A 19,098-nucleotide genomic window follows, 5' to 3' on the forward strand; every position below is an offset into this window, starting at 1 on the left:
CCCCCATGCCTTTGTATACATTGTTCCCTCAACCTAGAATGTTGAGGCCTTCTAATCTTCTGCTCATCTTCAAGACCCAACTCAAATATCTTCCCATGATGCTCCTAAACATACCTTGGTTCTCCCACGGTACCTCATACATGCCAGGATTGGGTCACACTCCTCAAACATTACTCTGCTATATATACTCTGTATATCTCACTATGATATATACACTGCTCACCTCACCTATGACACTCAAGGCCAGTGTCTGTCTCATGTTCATCTTTGCGTCCTCAGTGCTTACTACCTGCCTAGAGCATGGGGAGTGGTCAAGGGGTATGCCCTAAATGAGTCTTTTGCATGAACAAAGCCATGGGGGGGATAAGGGAGTTGCTATGGTATAAGGGGCAGTGTTTATAGGCTTTGGGGGGTGGTCCACCTTCAATGGGCCAGAGATACTTCAAGGCCTGGGCTGCCAGCCTACTCACTCTGTCCCCGTTGTGCTTCTTTCCAGTGACCTTCAGTGATTGTAAGGGGAATAACAAGCTGCACTATGAGGTCTCAAGCCCATACTTCAAGGTGAACAGCAATGGCGGCTTAGTCGCCCTAAGAAACGTAACTGCAGTGGGCAGGACTCTGTTCGTCCATGCACGGACGCCCCATGCGGAAGACATGGCAGAACTCGTGATCGTCGGGGGGAGAGACATCCAGGGCTCCCTGCAGGTAATGCAGCTGCTCCAAATAAGCTGGATCCAAAGAGGATCTGTCTGTCATATGTGGGAAATGGCTCATTAGCTTGTTACATCAGTCAAGGTTCTTTTGTTGTTCAAAGTACAGAAACTCAACTCAGAAAAGGAGGATGGGTGGGAATTTGTCAGCTCATGCAACTAAAACATTTCAGGGGTGGTTCTGCCTCCAAGCGTGGGTATGTACCAGCATCCACGTGATGGCCTGAGTTTTAATGTGTTTCTATCTTGTGGTGTTATTTTCCTAGTATTGGCTTCACCCCCAGGCACTTACCTCCCTGCTTCCTACACCCCAGTGAAGAGGTTGCCATTCATTTCCCAGTCTGAAGTCTCCTGAGACAGCATATTTTTCTGCTAATGCCAACAAAACCCTGACATCAAATCTCATTCTTTCTCATCCCATCATGTGGTCATCCCTGAACCAAACTCTGTGTCTAGTGGGCTGTGGTGCTGTCATTGGCTAAGTTTGAGTCACATGCCTTTTCCTGAAGCCAGAGGGGAAGTCAGTCCCATCCAAAACATACGGACTCAGAATAGAAAGTTAGTTACTCAAAGTAAATTAGGAAGGGGAGTGGAAATTGGCAGGCAAAGAATTACGGTGCCCCACTAGAGCTGCACAACAAGGCAATCATTGTGTATGGCACTGGTCCTTAGCCATCCGCTAGTGCCTACAACTTTCCAGATGTGCATGCATGTTGAACACTGCACTCACACGCCTGTGCGTGCACTTTATGAGTGCTACCCAGGCTTCCTGATAGTATCATCAAGATACCTTTTACTGCAACTGTCTCACCTCTTCTTTCCCCAGGTGCTCAAAGATAGTGTGGCTTCTTGATTAAAGGGAGGGAAGAGACTCAGTAAGACCTTGGCAAAATAGTAACAGCCATCATAGTGCGTCTTCAGCTTTGTGTACCTAGCTGCCTCCTGGTCTGTACTTCCCCAATTTTTCAAAGCCTGTGATTCTCATTCCTGTCCTCCATCTGCCGCGTTTCCCATAACCCTGTTTTGTCTGTTAATTTTGTTCATTGGTGGAGCGTGGGTGGTGGAGTGAGCCTCAGCTACACAGCTGGCAGCAGACTGTACAACTGGCAATGTGAGTGTTGCTTCCTTGCCAGTGCTGCCTGTGTGATCTCGAGAGAAACACATCACTTCTTAATCTACAGTATAAACGGGTTAAACAGTCAAGGATGGCAAGTAAGTGACATGTGTGTGCCCTGCTGTGCCACCATGCCTGTGGCAGATATTGTTTCTCAACCACCAGACTCTTTGCCAGTGAGCCCTGGCTTAGCCTGAGTGTCTTTCTCAGCACCATGGTTTTGGAAGCTAGTATCATTGATCATTTAAGGTGTTGCTAGGGATGGGATCTATTTTCTATCCCTGGACTGGACCAATGCTAAAATTCCCCTCCATAGCCGGGAATTCCTGAAGCAAGGGTGGATCGCAAGCTAAAAAAGAATCCAAAGCGTGTTACTGATGTTTTCAAAGAAAACAGGACATCGTCGTATCCCTACCAGCGTGGAAACACTTTGGCACCACAAAGACAAGCTTTTCTCTTACTTAGCCGTGGTTAGCCCATGTTCACAGCATCCCACTAACTCGGGATGTAAGAACTTGGCAGATCTAAAGCAACAAAACATTCGGGATGTGTAGCACAGAGCGCCTCTTAGGAATAAGTGAACAGCACAGAGAGCCTTGTAAGAGGATTTTTTGTATCAGGTTAGATATATTTAGATGGATGTAGTTCATCACAACATGTGGGTTGTCTTTAAACCTGGAGAAGATGATGTCATAGTACTTGGCTTAAAACAGAGCAGGAGGGATGCTGGGCAGTATTCCGGACAAATGCCACCTCTAAGTGCTGGGAAAGCTGGGATTCATTATGAGGGACTCAGCTGTGAAGTGCTGGTCTCTGAGTCCTAGTGGGATGCCTTCCCTCCCAAGACAAAGCTCCTCCGAGCCCTGTCTGGTTCTTGTTTGCCACTATACCTCAAAGCTCAGTTGCCATTGTTTGCTTCTTCTAAAGCACTGCTGAGGCTTCTCTGCCATTCAGTTTGCCAGGCTCCAGAAGAATGAGTCATTGTTCTCCACCTCCAGTAATTTTCTAAGGTTTGAAAACAGGTCTGGTGAAGCTACCCGGATCTGTCTGTAATAAACAGACCCCCCCAAAAAAAAGGACAAAAGAAAAGGAAAACAAAAAGATAGCAAAAGAATCCCTCTGAGGAGAGCACAGGCCTTACCAGAAATTCAGTTTGTTGTTTTGAGGTCCTACTGTGTGCAGCCAAGCAAGCCAATGATGAGAGATGGACATCAATATGCGTATGAGTCAGCTTAGCTCTTGGTTGGGAAGGGAAAATGAACTTGCAAGTTGATGAAAGACTAAGCAGGGAGGCAAGAGTGATTGATGATCTGTGACTTCAGAGAAGGGAGAGGTCATGGGATGCTGACTGGTGACAACAGCCAACACTTACATGGTACTTCTGTGTATGTGGTACTTCTGTGTACATATTGGGTATGAGGTACTCATTGTGCATGTGCTACTAACTATGTATATGGTACTTACTGAGCACATGGTACTTCTGTGTACATGGTACATATTGCATATGAGGTACTCACTGTGCATGTGGCACTTATGGAGCACATAGTACATATGTGTATGTGTACCTACTGGGTATGAAGTATTCACTGTGTATGTGGTACTCACTGTGTATGTGGTACTGAATACATGGTACTTCTGTGTACATGATACAGATTGGGTATGAGGTACTTATATGCATGTGGTATACTTACTGCGTATGTGATACTGAATACATGGTACTTCTTTGTATGTGGTACAGATTGGGTATGAGGTACTCACTGTGCACATGGTGTACTCACTGTGTATGTGGTACTTATTAAGCACATGGTACTTACTTTGGAACTCACTATTTATGTGGTATATACTGTGCATTGTTTTTAGGTGCCGTCAAGTCAGTTCCAACACATAGCAACCCTTTGAACAATAGAATGAAACACTGCCTGGTTCTGCTACCATCTTCACAATTGTTGCTATGTTTGAGACCATTGTTGCAGCCACTTTGTCAGTCCATCTTGTCAGGGTCTTCTTTTTCGCTGACCCTCTACCTTACCAAGGATGAAATCCTTCTGCAGGGAGTGACCCCTCCTGATAGCATGTCCAAAGTACATGAGACAGTCTCACCATCCTCACTTCCAAGGAGCACTCTGGCTGTACTTCTTCCAAGACAGAGGTGTTCGTTCTTCTGGCAGTCCATGGTATATTCAATAAATTCTTTTCCAACACCGTAATTCAAAGGCATCAATTCTTCTTTGGTCTTCTTTACTCATTGTCCAACTTTCGTATACATACAAGGCAATTGAAAATATCATGGCCTGGGTCAGGCTAACCTTCCTCTTCAAAGTGACATCTTTGCTTTTCAACACTTTTAAGAGGTCTTTTGAAGCAGATTTGCCAAATGCAATACGTTGTTTGATTTCTTGACTTCTGCTTCCATGGGAATTGACTGTGGATACAAGTGAAATGAAATTCTTGACAACTTCAACATTTTTTCCATTTATCATGATGTTGCTAATCGGTCCAGTTGTGAAGATTGTTGTTTTCTTTATATCACAGTATAATCCACAGGAAGTCACTTGTATTTGATCTTCATCAGCAAGGGCTTCAAGTCCTCTTCACTTTCAGCAAGCAAGATTGTGTCATCTGCATATCACAGATTGTTAATGAGTCTTTCTCCAATCCTGATGCCACATTCTTCTTCATACAGCCCACCTCCTCAGATTATTTGCTTAGCATACAGACTGAATAAGCATGGGGAAAAGGTACAGCCCTGATGCACACCTTCTCTGATTTTAAACCACACAGAATCTACTTGTTCTGTTCGAACAGCTGCTTCTTGGTCTGCATACAGTTTCCTCATGAACACCATTAAGTGCTCTGGAATTCCCATTCTTTGTAACATTATCCGTAATTTGTTATGATCCACACAGTTGAATGCCTTTGCATAGTCAGTAAAACACAGGTAAACGTCTTCTTCGTATTCTCTGCTTTCAGCCACGATCCATCTAACTTCAGCAATGATATCACTGGTTCTGCGTCCTTTTCTGAACCTGGCTTGAATTTCTGGTAGTTCCCTGTTAATATACTGTTACAGCCACTTTTGAATGATCTTCAGCTTGTAATATTAATGATATTGTTCAATAATTTCCACGTTTGCTTGGATCACCTTTTCTTTGGAATGGGCACAAATATGGATCTCTTCCAGTCAGTTGGCCAGGTAGCTGTCTTCCAAATTTCTTGGCATAAACAAGTGAGTACCTACAGTACTACGTCCACTTGTTAAAACATCTCAATTGTATTTAATGAATTCCTGGAGCTTTGTTTTTCCCAATGCCTTCAGTGCAGCTTGGACTTCTTCCTTCAATACTATTGGTTCTTCATCATATGCTACCTCCTGAAATGTCTGGACATTGACCAGCTCTTTTTGGTACAGTGACTCTGTGTATTCCTTCCATCCTCTTTTGATGTTTTCTGTGTCATTCAATATTTTCCCCATAGAATTCTTCAGAATTGTAATTTGAGGCTTGATTTTTTTCTTCAGTTCTTTCAGCTTAAGAAATGCCAAGCATGTTCATCCCTTTTGGTTTTCTAGCTCCAAGTGTTTGCACATTTCATTATAATACTTTGTCTTCTAAGGCCTCCCTTTGCAATTTTCTGTTCAACTCTTTTAGTTCATCATTTCTTCCATTTGCTTTAGCTACTCTACATTCAGGAGCAAGTTTCAGAGCCACTTCTGACAACCATTTTGGTCATTTCTTTCTTTTCTGTCTTTTTAAGGACCTTTTGCTTTCTTCATGTATGATGTCCTTGATGTCATCCCACATCTCTTCTGGTCTCCACTCATTCGTGTTCAGTACATCAAATCTATTCTTGAAATAGTGTCCAAATTTAGGTGGGATATACTCAAGATCACATTTTGGTTCTTGTAGACTTGTTTTAATTTTCTTCAGCTTCAACTTGAACTTGCGTGTGAGCAATTGATAGTCTGGCCTTATTCTGATCGATGATATTGAGCTTTTCCATCAATTCTATCCACAGACGTGGTCGATTTGATTCCTGTGTTTTCCACCCAGTGAGGTCCATGAGTATGGTCACCATGGTGTATTAAAAAAAGGTATTTGCAATGAATAAGTCATTGGTCTTACAAAATTCTATCATGATCTCTGGTGATGAAACAGAGCATAGTGCTAAGAGATTTGCTTTGCAGTTGGATATAAAACCAAAAAAACCAAACCCAGTGCCGTTGAGTTGATTCCGACTCATAGTGACCCTATAGGACAGAGTAGAACTGTCCCATAGAGTTTCCAAGGAGTGCCTGTTGGATTTAAACTGCCGACCCTTTGGTTAGCAGCTGTAGCACTTAGCCACTAGGCCACCAGGGTTTCCAGAGTTGGATATAGTATGTTCATATTTCTTTCTTACCAGTTTGTAAATGTGTGACTTTGGTCAAGTCACTCAACTTTATGGACCTGTTTCCTCATCTATGAAATGAGGATAAGTATAGAGTCTACATCAGGGAGCTCTTCTACTGGGCACTGCATAGGTCATCAAATGACACGTCTCATGAGTGGTGTTATTTTGGAGCCTCTAGAGGAAGGATGAGGAGATGGGGAGTCAGCATATTCATTCAAGCCATGAGTCAGAATCGGAATTTGGAGTAGGAGGAAAAAAGAGAAACCAAAGAAAAGAAAGAGAAGTTGTGATCAGAGCATAACCCAAAGAGGAGAGATTTCACAGCTGCTCATTTCAGACCATGCAAGGAAGGAAGGAAGGAAGGATGAAGGCAGGCTTCTCTAGGGTAAATATAACTACGGCAAAGCCCAGTTTAGCAGCAAGACCTAAAGCTTGGCTCTTTGTTAATGAAAGGATATGTCTCGTTTTTGACCTGCTACCTGTGACCCATTTCACCTGGAAAGCCTATACCCTGAATCCCTGAAAACCCATTGTTAATGATTTAATGGCAGACTCTAAGTATTTCTGCATTTTTAATGGCACACACAGAGTTCAGCCTGGGCTATGTAAGATCATCTTAGATCTAAATCTGCAGAGGAACTATTTAATCCCAGTCTTTGTCAGGCACAGAGGGGTTGTTATGGAGGGTGGAGAGGTTAACACACACGCATGAAAGTTTTCCTATCCTGCGGAAAGATAATGATGAGCTTGACTCACAAAAATGTTCCTGGACAGAATATGACTTGTCCCATCCTCAGCTGTCTCTCACTGCCTGCCAACAATGAGAGGGAGCAGACTTTTTTTGTTTTAACCTTATACACAGGGTTTCAAAGGTTTGCAAGGAAAAGCTTTGTGTTTCATTACTTCTACAGCAATGTCTTTACCTGCTGTGTAAATAGAACTAATCAAGCTCATTTTCTACCCAAAAGAGCACCATTTATTGTTTCTTTCCAAGTTAAGAAGGTGTAGCTTCCATGGCCGTGTATCATGGAGAGGAATTCTGACATAATTAAAGAATGTTGTGAAGTCAGCCTGGGAGGCAAGAGCATCAGGGGACTTGTAGGACTCTATTTTGACTTCCAATTTGGGAGGTAAAGGGACTATACCTGCTCACTTCATCTTGAAACTTGGAAGCCCATGCTGGGAGTAACTGTAGAGCTTAGATTCCTGTGGACCAGGTAGCTGGGTCTTCATGAGCAAAATAGAAAATGGAACCAAATCCTCCCACGGTGCAGTTTTCTGTGGACAGTCATGGTGGCTCACAGAATGTTGTTAGTTGCCATCGAGTTGGCTCCAACTCATGATAACCTTGTGTATAACAGAACGAAACATTGCTTTGTCCTGTGCCATCTTCATCATCGTTGGTATGAGTCTACTGTTATGTCCATTGTGTCAGTCCATTTCACTGAGAGTTTCCCTCTCTTCCACCTTCACTGCTGTATCCTCAAGCCCAGCAAAGTACCCAACATAGTCAGCACTCAGCAAATGTCTTTGGAGTAAAGGGACAAGTGGAATGAGAGACCGCTCTCCCCCTTCTTCCTACCTGGAACTGTGGGCCCCCGCCCTACCAAGCCACTTGCCCTTTCTTGAGTTGACCAGACTTATGCCTACCCCCTTCCCACTGGCTGTTCCCTCTGTCTGGATTGTGTCCCCTCCTCCACTGCCCCAACTGGCCCACAGCCAACTGACTTGTTTATCTCCTTGGATACTTTGGGACCCACCAAGATCTCCCTCCTGCAAGGCAGCCTCTCTAACTACCCCTTAGCTCGTTAGATATTTGTCCACCATCCTCCTCTTGAAGCCCTGTCTGGCTGTCTCCCATTATTACACAAAACTATCTGTGGATGTGTGTTCTTCCCATCTCAATCCTGAGTTCCTGAGCTCAGGGGCTCAGCTCCCGTAGGGAGGCCGAAAGCCCCACTTTGGGGCCAGACTGCCTTGGCTTGACTCACAGTGCTATACCTACCAGCCCTGCTTCAGTCTCCTCAGCTGTAAAATGGGATAATAGTAGTATCTGCCTCAGGGGAAATTGTGAGATTAGATGAGATAATATATGCATAGCACTTACATGTCAGTTATTCCTCATCAACATATGGCTGGAGCCAGGCCTATAATTAAGATTCAGTGATGAAGCAGGCAAATTGAGATGCCCCAATCCATTACGCATGCCCGTTATGTCTAAAATCCATCATGTGAACCCCTGTAGGGAACTGAGGATTACAGGTGAATGTAAACCATCACATTCCCATTCCTCGGGTCCCCACCTTATGTGAGACTCCCCCAAAAAACCCATTGCCATCGGGTCGATTTCAACTCATAGTGACCATGTAGGGCAGAGAAGAATTGCCCCATAGGGTTTCTGTGATCTTTATGGAAGCAGACTGCCACATCTTTCACCCATGGAGCGGGTAGTCGGTTTGGACTCCAACCTTTCAGTTAGTAGTCAAGCGGTTAACCGCTGTTCCACCACGGCTCCTTTTTATGTGAGACATGGACTGAATTTCCAAGAAATGGGACTCTATTTTTATGGGTCCATTTAATAAACACCAAAAGACTTGGCAGTATTTAAAAAACAATTATGAACAATTTTCACTTTTTAAGTGGAAGTCAATACGTGGTGCTTGCAGTAAACTGGTCTCTTAATCAAGTCACTTAAATTAAAGGCAAAAAATTTATTTATCCCCCTTTGCTATTTTAAAAAGCCCTGAAAAATAAAACAAGGAGAGAGAGAGAGAGAGTTATGGAAACTGAAAAAGCTAAATTTAAGGCTTGTTTATCATCACCATAAACACAGAAGTTAAAAGACATTATTTTGGCTCCTAATGGAACCCTGGTAGTGCAGTGGTTAAAAGGTTGGCTGCTAACCAAAAGGTCAGCAGTTTGAATCCACAGCCAGTCTTTAGAAACACTATGGGGGCAGTTCTTCTCTGTCCTATAGGGTCACTGTGAGTATGAATTGACTCAATGGCAATGGATTTTGTTTGTTTGTTTAATCCAATTTCAAGAATCAAGATGGAAATTGTTAATACAAGTGAAATAAAATAAAAGGAGCAACCAGAGGAAGCAGTGACTTGGGAAAAACAGTTGCCTTTTTTTTTTTTTAAATACATAATATATCATCATCTCCCCAGAAGCCAACAGCAGTATTGCTGGCTACTGTGTATCTAGGGATACCCTGGTGGCGTAGTGGTTAAGTGCTACAGCTGCTAACCAAAAGCTCAGCAGTTCAAATCCGTCAGGCGCTTCCTGGAAACTCTATGGGGCAGTTCTATTCTGTTCTATAGGGTCGCTATGAGTCTGGATTGACTCAACAGTGTTTTTTTTGTTTTTTTTTTGTTTTTTTTTTGGTATATAGCTGGGGGCATTACAACTTTTAAATCCACTGTTCTCCAGAATTTCAGGATTCCATTTGCTAAGTACACAAGGGAAACCTTGGGGCTGGAGGCTCAAAAGCAATGGCTGTTAGCACCCTTTGATTTGGCCCTGACTCATGGTTACCGCGTCCAAAACGGAGTGAAATGCTTCCTGCTCCTGCCCCATCCCTGTGATTGTTTGCATATTGGACTGTTGTGATCCACAGGGTTTTCACTGACTGATTTTGAGAAGCAGATTACCAGGCCTTTCTTCCTAGTCTGTCTTAGTCTTAAAGCTCTGCTGAAACCTGTTTAGCATCATAGCAACACACCAGCCTCCACAGACAGATGGGTGGTGGCTGCATCAGGTCTCCACAATAACACCCTAGCCTTGCAAAAAAAAAAAAAAGAAAGAAATGCGTATCCTAATAAAAAAATAGGATACCTAAATAAAACAAAAGTCGTATCTAACCCTGCTCCCAGCTAATGAAAGGCTTGTCAGTAACAGAGAACTGATCCTTCACTGAAGTACCCAGTTGAGGGGCTGTCACCTCTATACATTTTTTCCACCTTTCCTGATTCTAAATTCCATATTCTAGACAAAAATATGTATGCACACTTGTTACTAAGATAAGCTCCAATTTTTATCAACCCTGAACCAACCAGTTCAGTTCTTTCTGTTAGTTTTGGCCGTTGTACCATCTAACCACCAAGAGACCAATCATGCAGGTGGTTCAGCCTCCTTTGTTTGGAGCATTCCTAAGAATGAGAGCCACCAGCTTATAGTAAAATGAATTACCTTCTCTCCAGACCTTACCACGTTGACTGGGAGTGACATGGAGTCTGTTGAGCTGGTCAGTGATATTGATCTTCCTTAACGGAAAAATATTTCACAACCATTTCTATAGAGGACCAATCTGTGCATTTACTGTGGCCATAAAGAAATTATGAATTAAATATGCACTGGTTTAACAAGTACGGAACTTTACAACCCTATGAAGTACCGCTCTCTATGGCAAAAGTCTTCCCAGTTACTATTAAGGAAAATTAGCATCCGTTTAACTGTCCCTCAAATTGGGGAAAATGTATTGCTCGAAAATATGGTACAGATTCAAGAATTGGGCCTAGAATAGAATATTAGGCTGTTACATTTTGACACATGCCTCAAATGTTATGTTTATGACTCCTCGCTCCAGGATACTATTCAAATATAGATAAAAAGACAGCATTCCATTCATTAATTTAAGTGGATAACAGATTGCTTTGTGATTCAGAATCTAAGAAACTGTATTATAAAGACTTATTTTAATTAATTGCTTTGGGGGAAAAATAACTTGTCTCGTAGAAAGTCCAGATAACTACAAGTGGCTGCTTTTTGCCTCAAGGAAACTCTAGATTTCATGTTCTAGACCAACATGGTCCAAAGAAATAGAATGTGAGTCACAAGTTTTATGTATTTTATATTTTCTAGCAGCCACATTAAAAAGGAAAAAAGGTGAAGTTAATTTTAATAATTTATTTTATTTAACCCAATATATCTAAGCTAAAATTTTTTTTTTATTATTTCAACAAGTAATCAATGGAAATGTTACTAATGAAATATTTTTTGCATCCTTTTTTGTGTACTAAGTCTTCAAAATCTGGTGTGAATTTTATGCTTAAAGTATATCTCAGTTTAGGCTCTTGAACATCTTTCAAATGTTCAATAGCCAAAGGTGGCGAAAGGCTAGCAATCGGGAAGAGCAGCTCTAGGATTCTAATGGGACATTTATATATTTCAAAAGTAGGCTGGAAAGAACCATTTACCGAGTACCAACCACATGTTAGGGGCATTGGTGATTCAATGGTAGGATTCTTGCCTTCCATGTGGGAGACCCAGGTCTAATTCCCAACCAATGCATGCCATGCACAGCCACCATCAGTCTGTCAGTGGAGGCTTGTGTGTTGCTATGATGCTAACAGGTTTCAGCAGAGTTTTCAAACTAAGACTAGGAAGAAAGGCCTGGTGATCTACTTCCAAAAATCAGTCAATGAAAATCCTGTGGATCACACAATCTGATCTACAACCCACCATGAAAATAGCACAGAACCAGGCAGCATTTCCTTCTGTTGTGCATGGGATGGCCATGAGTCAGGGCCGAACTCGAAGGCAGCTAATAACAACAACCACACATCAGGGTATTGCCCTAGATGCTCTCACTCACACCTTCTTCCCTGATCCTTAGCTAAACCGTGACATTGGTAATATTGTTCCAATTTTGCAGATGTGAAAGGAGCCGGGGTTCAGAAAGGTTAAGTAATAACCAGTGTCATCATTCGACAGTCAGTGGCAGACCAAGCATTGAGCCTGGGGCTGCTGACTTTATGTAGTCACTGCTATTTTGGTAGTGCTGACATTTACAACAGAACTACTGCTCTCCTTTCTCCAGTAAAGACTGTGAAATGACAGAGGAAAATTAAAAAGTGGTTAGAAATAAAATTCCAGAACTGACCAAAGCTCCTGAAGAAATAGTAAGTAGGTGGACAAGCCATGTGTTGTCCTGGCAGTTTTTGAAAACTCTCCTCATGGATAAAACCTTTGGAAATAGGACCTTATGGAAATAGCACAAAAGTTCCAAATGTAAAGGTCTCCTAGGCTACAAATTCCTTGATTCCAGGGACCTTATCCTGTTCATCTTCATAGTCCCAGAGTCTAGCTGAAATAAAACTAAAATACCTTACACTTATGTAGAAACATTATCACTTAACATTTCATTTTCATATGCATTAATTGATTTAATCCTCACAACAATACCTTGAAACAGATGGTGCTATTTCTGTTTTATATGTGAGGGAGCTGAGACTCAGAGAGGTCAAGAGGCAGATCTGAGGTTACTGGGCTGGACACATGGCAACCCAGCATTCAGATCCACAGTGGTTTCCTAGGTTCACAGTTCTATCCACAGCTAGCTCCCAACAGATGCTTGGGGCTCTTCAGGAAACAGGTTATAGCATAATCAGATCAATAAGATAGTAATGTAAAATGTAAATGACATATACATTTTTCTAGATTCTCTGATAGGTTTCTAACCTCCTATCTATAGTTATTACCATAAATACCAGTAAACTGTAAGTGTAAATTTAGCAGGATAACCTCTTTGTAAAACTCCCCTCTTATGTGGTACTCCAAGAATGCTTCACATGAAGATACCCAGTCACCACAGGCTTTGCTGGTCAGCATGGCTGCTCTCATTGGAGACTTGGAGCTGATGGGGGCTGCTCTGGGAGAGTTTGGCCCTCATCTCTGAGGGAAAAAGAAGTCCAGTGATGAAAGATCACAATCTTCAATACAGAACATGCATTCTCTTCCATTTGGTTCTTTGGCCTAATATAATGAATTTGTTCAGGCAAAGCCAAGAAGGCAAGCAGGGTCTCAAGATGTCACATGCACATACAGCAAACACCTTTAACCTGTGACCAGGGCTTGATCTCATTATAATTTCTTTTTTCTGGCTCCTGGTGACAGAACTAGAACCTCTTCCCTGGTCCATACCCTCCAGGGGGCTACATTACAAAAAAAAAAAAAAAAAAGTGCCTGCATCCCACAGGGGAGTCCGCAGCAGGGGCTGATATTTTTGTTCACTGAACTGCTTCTTGATATGGGAAGAGGTAGTAGCAGTTAAAGAGCAAATGCACTTGTGTGCGTGTGTGCGATCATCAAAGTGTAGGACAGCTGCTTCATTTTTATTTTTAACAGAAAACACATTTTGCTAACACTTGCTCTTCTTTCTCAGTTATGCAAAGAAAAATCAATCTTTAAAAAAAATTGATTAAGATCTCATATGCATTTTCAGAATTTGACGCATTAATGGCCTCAAGCGTAAGTGCAAGCATTTCTAATGTAGACCAAGATGGTGCCTCAAAAAAAAAAAAAGATGGCTCCTCAAAGCTCTCAGCAATTCCCAGTCTCCAAAGACTGGAGACCTAGCCAATGGGGAAGCCTTTAGCAGAGGGAGAGCTCCCCTAGTGAACTGAGTAATTATAGATGTTCAAGAACTCCTCCAGACCAAAGGCCTAGAAAACTTCAGGCCGGTTTCCAAATAACAGCTCCGAAATAATCGTCCTTCATCTAGAGGCAGCCTTCTGTTGCACTGAGCTTATTCCTTTGACCCCACTGATCCACTCTTCCTCTCCAGCCTCATTACAATTTAGAAGGGAAGATTAGAGGATCTGCCCCACTGCTCCTGGACTCTTCCACCAATCAGAGAAAACTGGTCCTGAGATACTAGAGGGGCTTCTCCTTTCCCTGACATCTTCATATTAGTTTCCCCTGCCTCCTGGCTCTCATAGAAACAGAATGGTCCCTTCACAGTTAGATCTTTTTGCAGCGAATCCTTTTGACAAAAGTGTGCATTGTCTACCAACTCTTTTATCATGTCAGGCAAATTGGGCTCCTGTTGGCAGGGAATTTTTACAACTTCTTTCCTTTGAAGATATGAAACTATAAACAATGGTAGTTCTCAGAGAGACCCAGGTATCACCCTGAATAATATAACTAGGGTTTTCTAAAGACCGCCCTCTGTCCATCAGCCTCACTCCACATCCCTGGGTAGGCTACTGTTGTTTTCTTCCCTTCTCTGCTGTGAGAGTTAAGACAGCTAATCAGGATGCATTATCTGCTTCCTCGCATTGTCCGTTCTCATAAAGCCTGGTTAGCACAGATAATTGAGGCTTGACTGCTTTTTTATTCTAAGTCCCATATTCAATTTGGCTTTTTTAGCAAATCCTAGCCCCTAAAAGTGCGGCCATCAGTCTTACTTGCCTTATTTTCCTTCGATTTCCTCTTTCATTCAGGCCTTTGGATAATATTTTCTCCAAAGAGGGGGAAAAAAAAAAAGCAAGGCACAAGACCCAGAAACTGAATCGAAGAAAAAGAAATGCAAAATATTTTCCCTGTATTTTTCCAAATTCTACATACAATCTTATTATATAGTATTTTATTAGATCAATATAATATCATTTGATCCATAAATGTGAGAACTGTGTCTGACTTGTTCACTGCTATAAATCCAGCACTTAGCACAATACGTGGCGGCAAACAAATACTTTTTGAATGACTTTACAAATGTCATAGATAGAATTAATATTGATGTTAATAGTTCTGAACATAGCCAATATTTATTTAGTTCTGACTCTTTGCCAGGCACCATTCTAAATGGATTTCCCATGTTGAACATGTAATCTTTACAACAATTCTATGAAAAAGGACTATTGTCTTAATTTTGCTGTTACTGCTATCAAGTCATTTCTAACTCTTGATAACCCTATAAACAACAGAAGGAAACGTTGCCTGGTCTTGCATCATCCTCACGATTGCCAGCATGTTCCAGTCCATTGTTGAATAAATACTCAGCAATGTGCCAATCCATCTCACTGAAGGTCTCCCACTGCCCTCACTGACCCCCTCTTTCACCAAACATGATGTCCTACTCTAGAAATTGATCCTTCATTATGATCTGTCCAAAGCAAGCAAGTTGAGACAGTGTTCTGTTGTGATTCATAAGGTTTCCATTGGCTAATTTTGGGGAGTAGATTGCCAGGTCTTTCTGCACAGTCCAACCTACTCTGGAAGCTCTGCTGAAACCTGTTCACCATGCTGGTATTTGAAATACCAACAGCATAGCTTCCAGCATCGCAGCATCATATACGACCAACTGAGAGGCAGTGATGGTATCTTAATTTTTGTTGTTGTATGTTGCTGTCACATTGGCTCTGACTCATGGTGACACCATGTACAACAGAACAAAACATAGCCTGGTCCTGTGCCTTCATCACCGTCTTTGATGTGCTCAAGTCCATTGTTACAGCCACTGTATCATTTGAGTGCCATCCAACATAGGGGACTCATCTTTTGGCGTTATATCAGACAATGTCTTAATTTTACAGACTTACCAAAGATTTTATAGCTAGTACATTCTGGAATTATACTTTGTAAGCAGACTATTCAAAAAATTATTCAACAAAACATCTCATCTTTTTTGTCAATATAGAGAAATATGAAATGACTATTAGTAAGTGAGGTGCATTCAAATCACTTGAACATCTGTATAGAAAGCATTGAGAGAATAGTCCCTGTCTACCTGGAGAATGGTTTCTGGTTGCAATCCATGATCCTAACTCATTGGTTTCATCCCAAAGATGGGGGAAGAAAATATGAAGACATGTTATTTTATTGAGTAGGTAGCTTTGCCAGCTACATACTAATTAGGTGGTGGACTTGAGATTCAAAAAGGCCTTAAGTATCTACAAGGATGGACTAAAATTATCAAGGCAATATTCAAGTATAAATATTAAGCCCCATATAGAGGCAAAAGAAAAAAAATCAGGAAAACAGCATGGAGGAAATGTGAAGAAGAGTTGGTTGATGAGGCATTCACCGTTACAGAACTGGCCTACTTCCTCTCTTCAGGCTCCTGCCCTTACTCTGTAATTATTCTTTATTAATTTATTACCAAGCACCTTAAGCAAGACTCCAAGACTTTTCCATTTACCTTAAGCGAAGAGCCCTACCCACTGCCTACAGTTTTCTGCAGCTGGCCTTGTGTTTTCCTTTGATGAAAAGTTAATACCATCCCACTTAAGTTTTCTCAGTTTCCCTCTTCCATCTCTCCACCTTTACTTCTTCTCTTCCTCTAGAAGAAGACCAAGTCTTACACTCTTGAGTGCATTCCTTCCTCCCTCTATTTTCGTTAAGTACTCCCCTTCTCCACCTTACATCTTCAACTTTTCTCTCTTCTCTAAATCACCCTTTCCCTGCCTTCAAATGTGTTCAAATCTTCCCATGTTAAAACAAGTTTCCATAGAGCTATTTCACTTTCATGCCACTTTCCTTCCCTTCACCAAAGTTCTTGAAAGCATAGTCTTCACTCAGCATCCCCACTTCATCACACTGACTTCTTAATTCTTCAGAATGGGGCACCTACCCTCAACATTTTGCTGAAATTGCTCTTCTAAAGGCCACGGAAAGCTGAGCAGCTGGGTTTCTTGAAGTTTCTTATTTCCAGTCCCACTTGAATTCTCTGAAGTTATATGGCAATTTTGAAATGTTCCTTGAAATACTCTCCCCTTTACCTTCAAGACAGTATACTGTCCTTGTTCTCCAGCTCTTCATACATATGGCAACCTCTCTTCCTGCCCCTACTCCCGTTGGCGATGTCCTTCAGGTTTCTGCTTTGATTCTCCTCTACTGTTTTATATGACCCTCAACAGTGTCACCAAACTTAGAAACTTTAAATATCTGATCTGTAGGATGTCTTCAAACCCATACCTCCATGTCTAACCTTGAGTTCTTCACTTCTGCCTCCCTGGTGGACATCCTCACCTCCATATCATATGTGCCTTTCCAGTTTAAGTTGTGTATGTGTATCAAACACTTTAGCTTCCTAAATATACAAACCTCATCTTCCCAGGTTCTCTCTTTTCTTAAAATGGTATCCTCATCTTCCCAGATGCCCAAGTTCACCACCTTAGATTTGTCTTTGATGGCCCCATCATCTGAGAGGTCAGTTGGCACTTCTTGTCCATTCTCTTTTTCCCCCATATGGTTTTTACATTGTTACCATTCCAGCACCCGCAACTGGTTTAAGCACCATTTTCTCTTATCTGCCCTATGATGGGACCTGGTGAATGGTCTCTGTATCTTAAATCTGACCTTCTTTCCTTGTGATTCAATCTACATGTCCATTGTTGCTAGCTGCTTTCCCAAAGAACATTTGGTAACACAACATGTCTGTTCAAAGGCTCCCCGTGGCTTCCCATGCTACTGAGCAACATTCGCACTGACCCCAAACTGGCTCTGTCAGTTCCACCCCTCACCACCTGCCATCACTCAAATGATTCTCCACTAAAATCAGGTATTCTTTCTCCACGTTTGCTGGAAATGCTCTGGTCTCTTCCACATCTGTCTCTCATGGATGTTGTAAATAGGTTGGGCACAGGGTTACTGGAATCAACCCAGATTAGGAATTACGACATTTGCAGGGCCATTTGCTTATTTATAATTTCACAATGTATATTTTTAGCTGAAGAAATGCTATATGCCAGTAAGTGAACCAGTTGCTATGAATTTCTTCTTTTTTTTTTCTTCTTCTTCTTGAGATTTGTAATTAATTACTGTGGAAATAAAGCCATAGAAACATGACATACTTGCAGTTTGTATGAATCACATAGCTGACAACGATTGTAATGGGGGATCTATGTAATCTGGACTGTGTTGAGATGATCAGGATCCGTTAGGAACACTTTAGGGTTAGCACATGGAGAGAGATCGCTCAGCATAACCCCACTCACTGACCAAAACAGCCAGATCTGAGCCTCTTTCTTCCTGACACCTCCTATCACCTATAGCTCTAGTTATAACTTGCAGTACCTACCGCATTATTTATTATCTCATTAAAAACGAAAACAGATTGCCTTCAAGTCAGTTTTGACTCCTGGCGACCCCGTGTGCGCCAGAGTAGAGCTGCACTCCATAGTGTTTCCAATGGCTGTGATCTTTCAGAAGGAGATTGCCAGACATTTCTTCAGAAGCACCTCTGGATGGGTTCAAACAACCAATTTTTCAGTTAGGAGCCGAGGGTTTAACCATTTGCACCACCTAGTGCCTCCATTATCTCATCGAGGATGATGTATCCAAATCACCAAGGAAAACTAAGGCCGAAAATGGTGTTTCCTGTGAGAGATACAGCCCTATTTTCTGGGGCTGCTTTCTTTGCTTGATTTATTTTGACTGTTGCTTCTTTGATCAACTGTTTAATTTAGGGGCGGGGAGAGGTTAGCTTGATCCTTGTGGATGCTAATGTTCTCCTGTCATGTGGAAATGGGAATAATTCAGATGTGTAAGAGAAGGAAAATGGCTAGATAAATTAGACACATGAATAATTTATGGAGAAATTATTTAAGCAGCTAACTATATTATGCATTCTCTGCTTACTTCATGAACGATCCATATGCCAAGTCCATACAAGTTAATGTTTATTTCTAGAAACCTTTACTAAAATGAACAAAAAGTAGTAAACGCCTCATTATCCTTTCAGAGTGCCTAATGATATATTATTTTCTGTTATAAAACTTCAAGGTTTCTGAATGTATTGTTATAAATCCAAACTGTCAACATTTCTTCAGTGAGAAAAAGCATAGCATCCTATGGACATAAGATATAAGTTTAACAATTCAGGTTCATGTATTTTCATATCTCCCTGAATTCTGCCATACATGGCAGAAAACTGCAATCCATATTTCTTATAGAAAATATACTGTTAAGACCCATGAAAGATTTAAGAACTTCTAGAAAAGCCAAAATGGTACTACTTTCAGAAATAAAACCTTAACTAAGAACAATCTAAAAGACAGATCATCAGCAATGATTGATAGCAGAGTTGTATAAAATAGCACCCGAGGAAGTAAATAGGTTCTGTAGGTTGGGCAATAATTGTGGGGATGGTGCAGGAACAGG

General features: G+C 41.6%; 1 protein-coding gene across 2 annotated transcripts in view; it reads left to right on the forward strand.

Annotated features, from left to right (window-relative positions):
* The window catches only part of CDH13 (cadherin 13), a 1,228,073-nt gene that overhangs the window by 441,400 nt on the left and 767,575 nt on the right, over positions 1-19,098 (forward strand). For both annotated transcript variants that reach the window (XM_049863997.1, XM_049863996.1), the window contains exon 3: positions 497-705. In XM_049863997.1, the coding sequence (XP_049719954.1) occupies positions 497-705 (209 nt within the window). The remainder of the gene's footprint in view (positions 1-496; positions 706-19,098) is intronic.

The sequence above is a fragment of the Elephas maximus genome, chromosome 21 (assembly GCF_024166365.1).
Source record: "Elephas maximus indicus isolate mEleMax1 chromosome 21, mEleMax1 primary haplotype, whole genome shotgun sequence".
Classification (NCBI taxonomy): Eukaryota; Metazoa; Chordata; class Mammalia; order Proboscidea; family Elephantidae; genus Elephas; species Elephas maximus.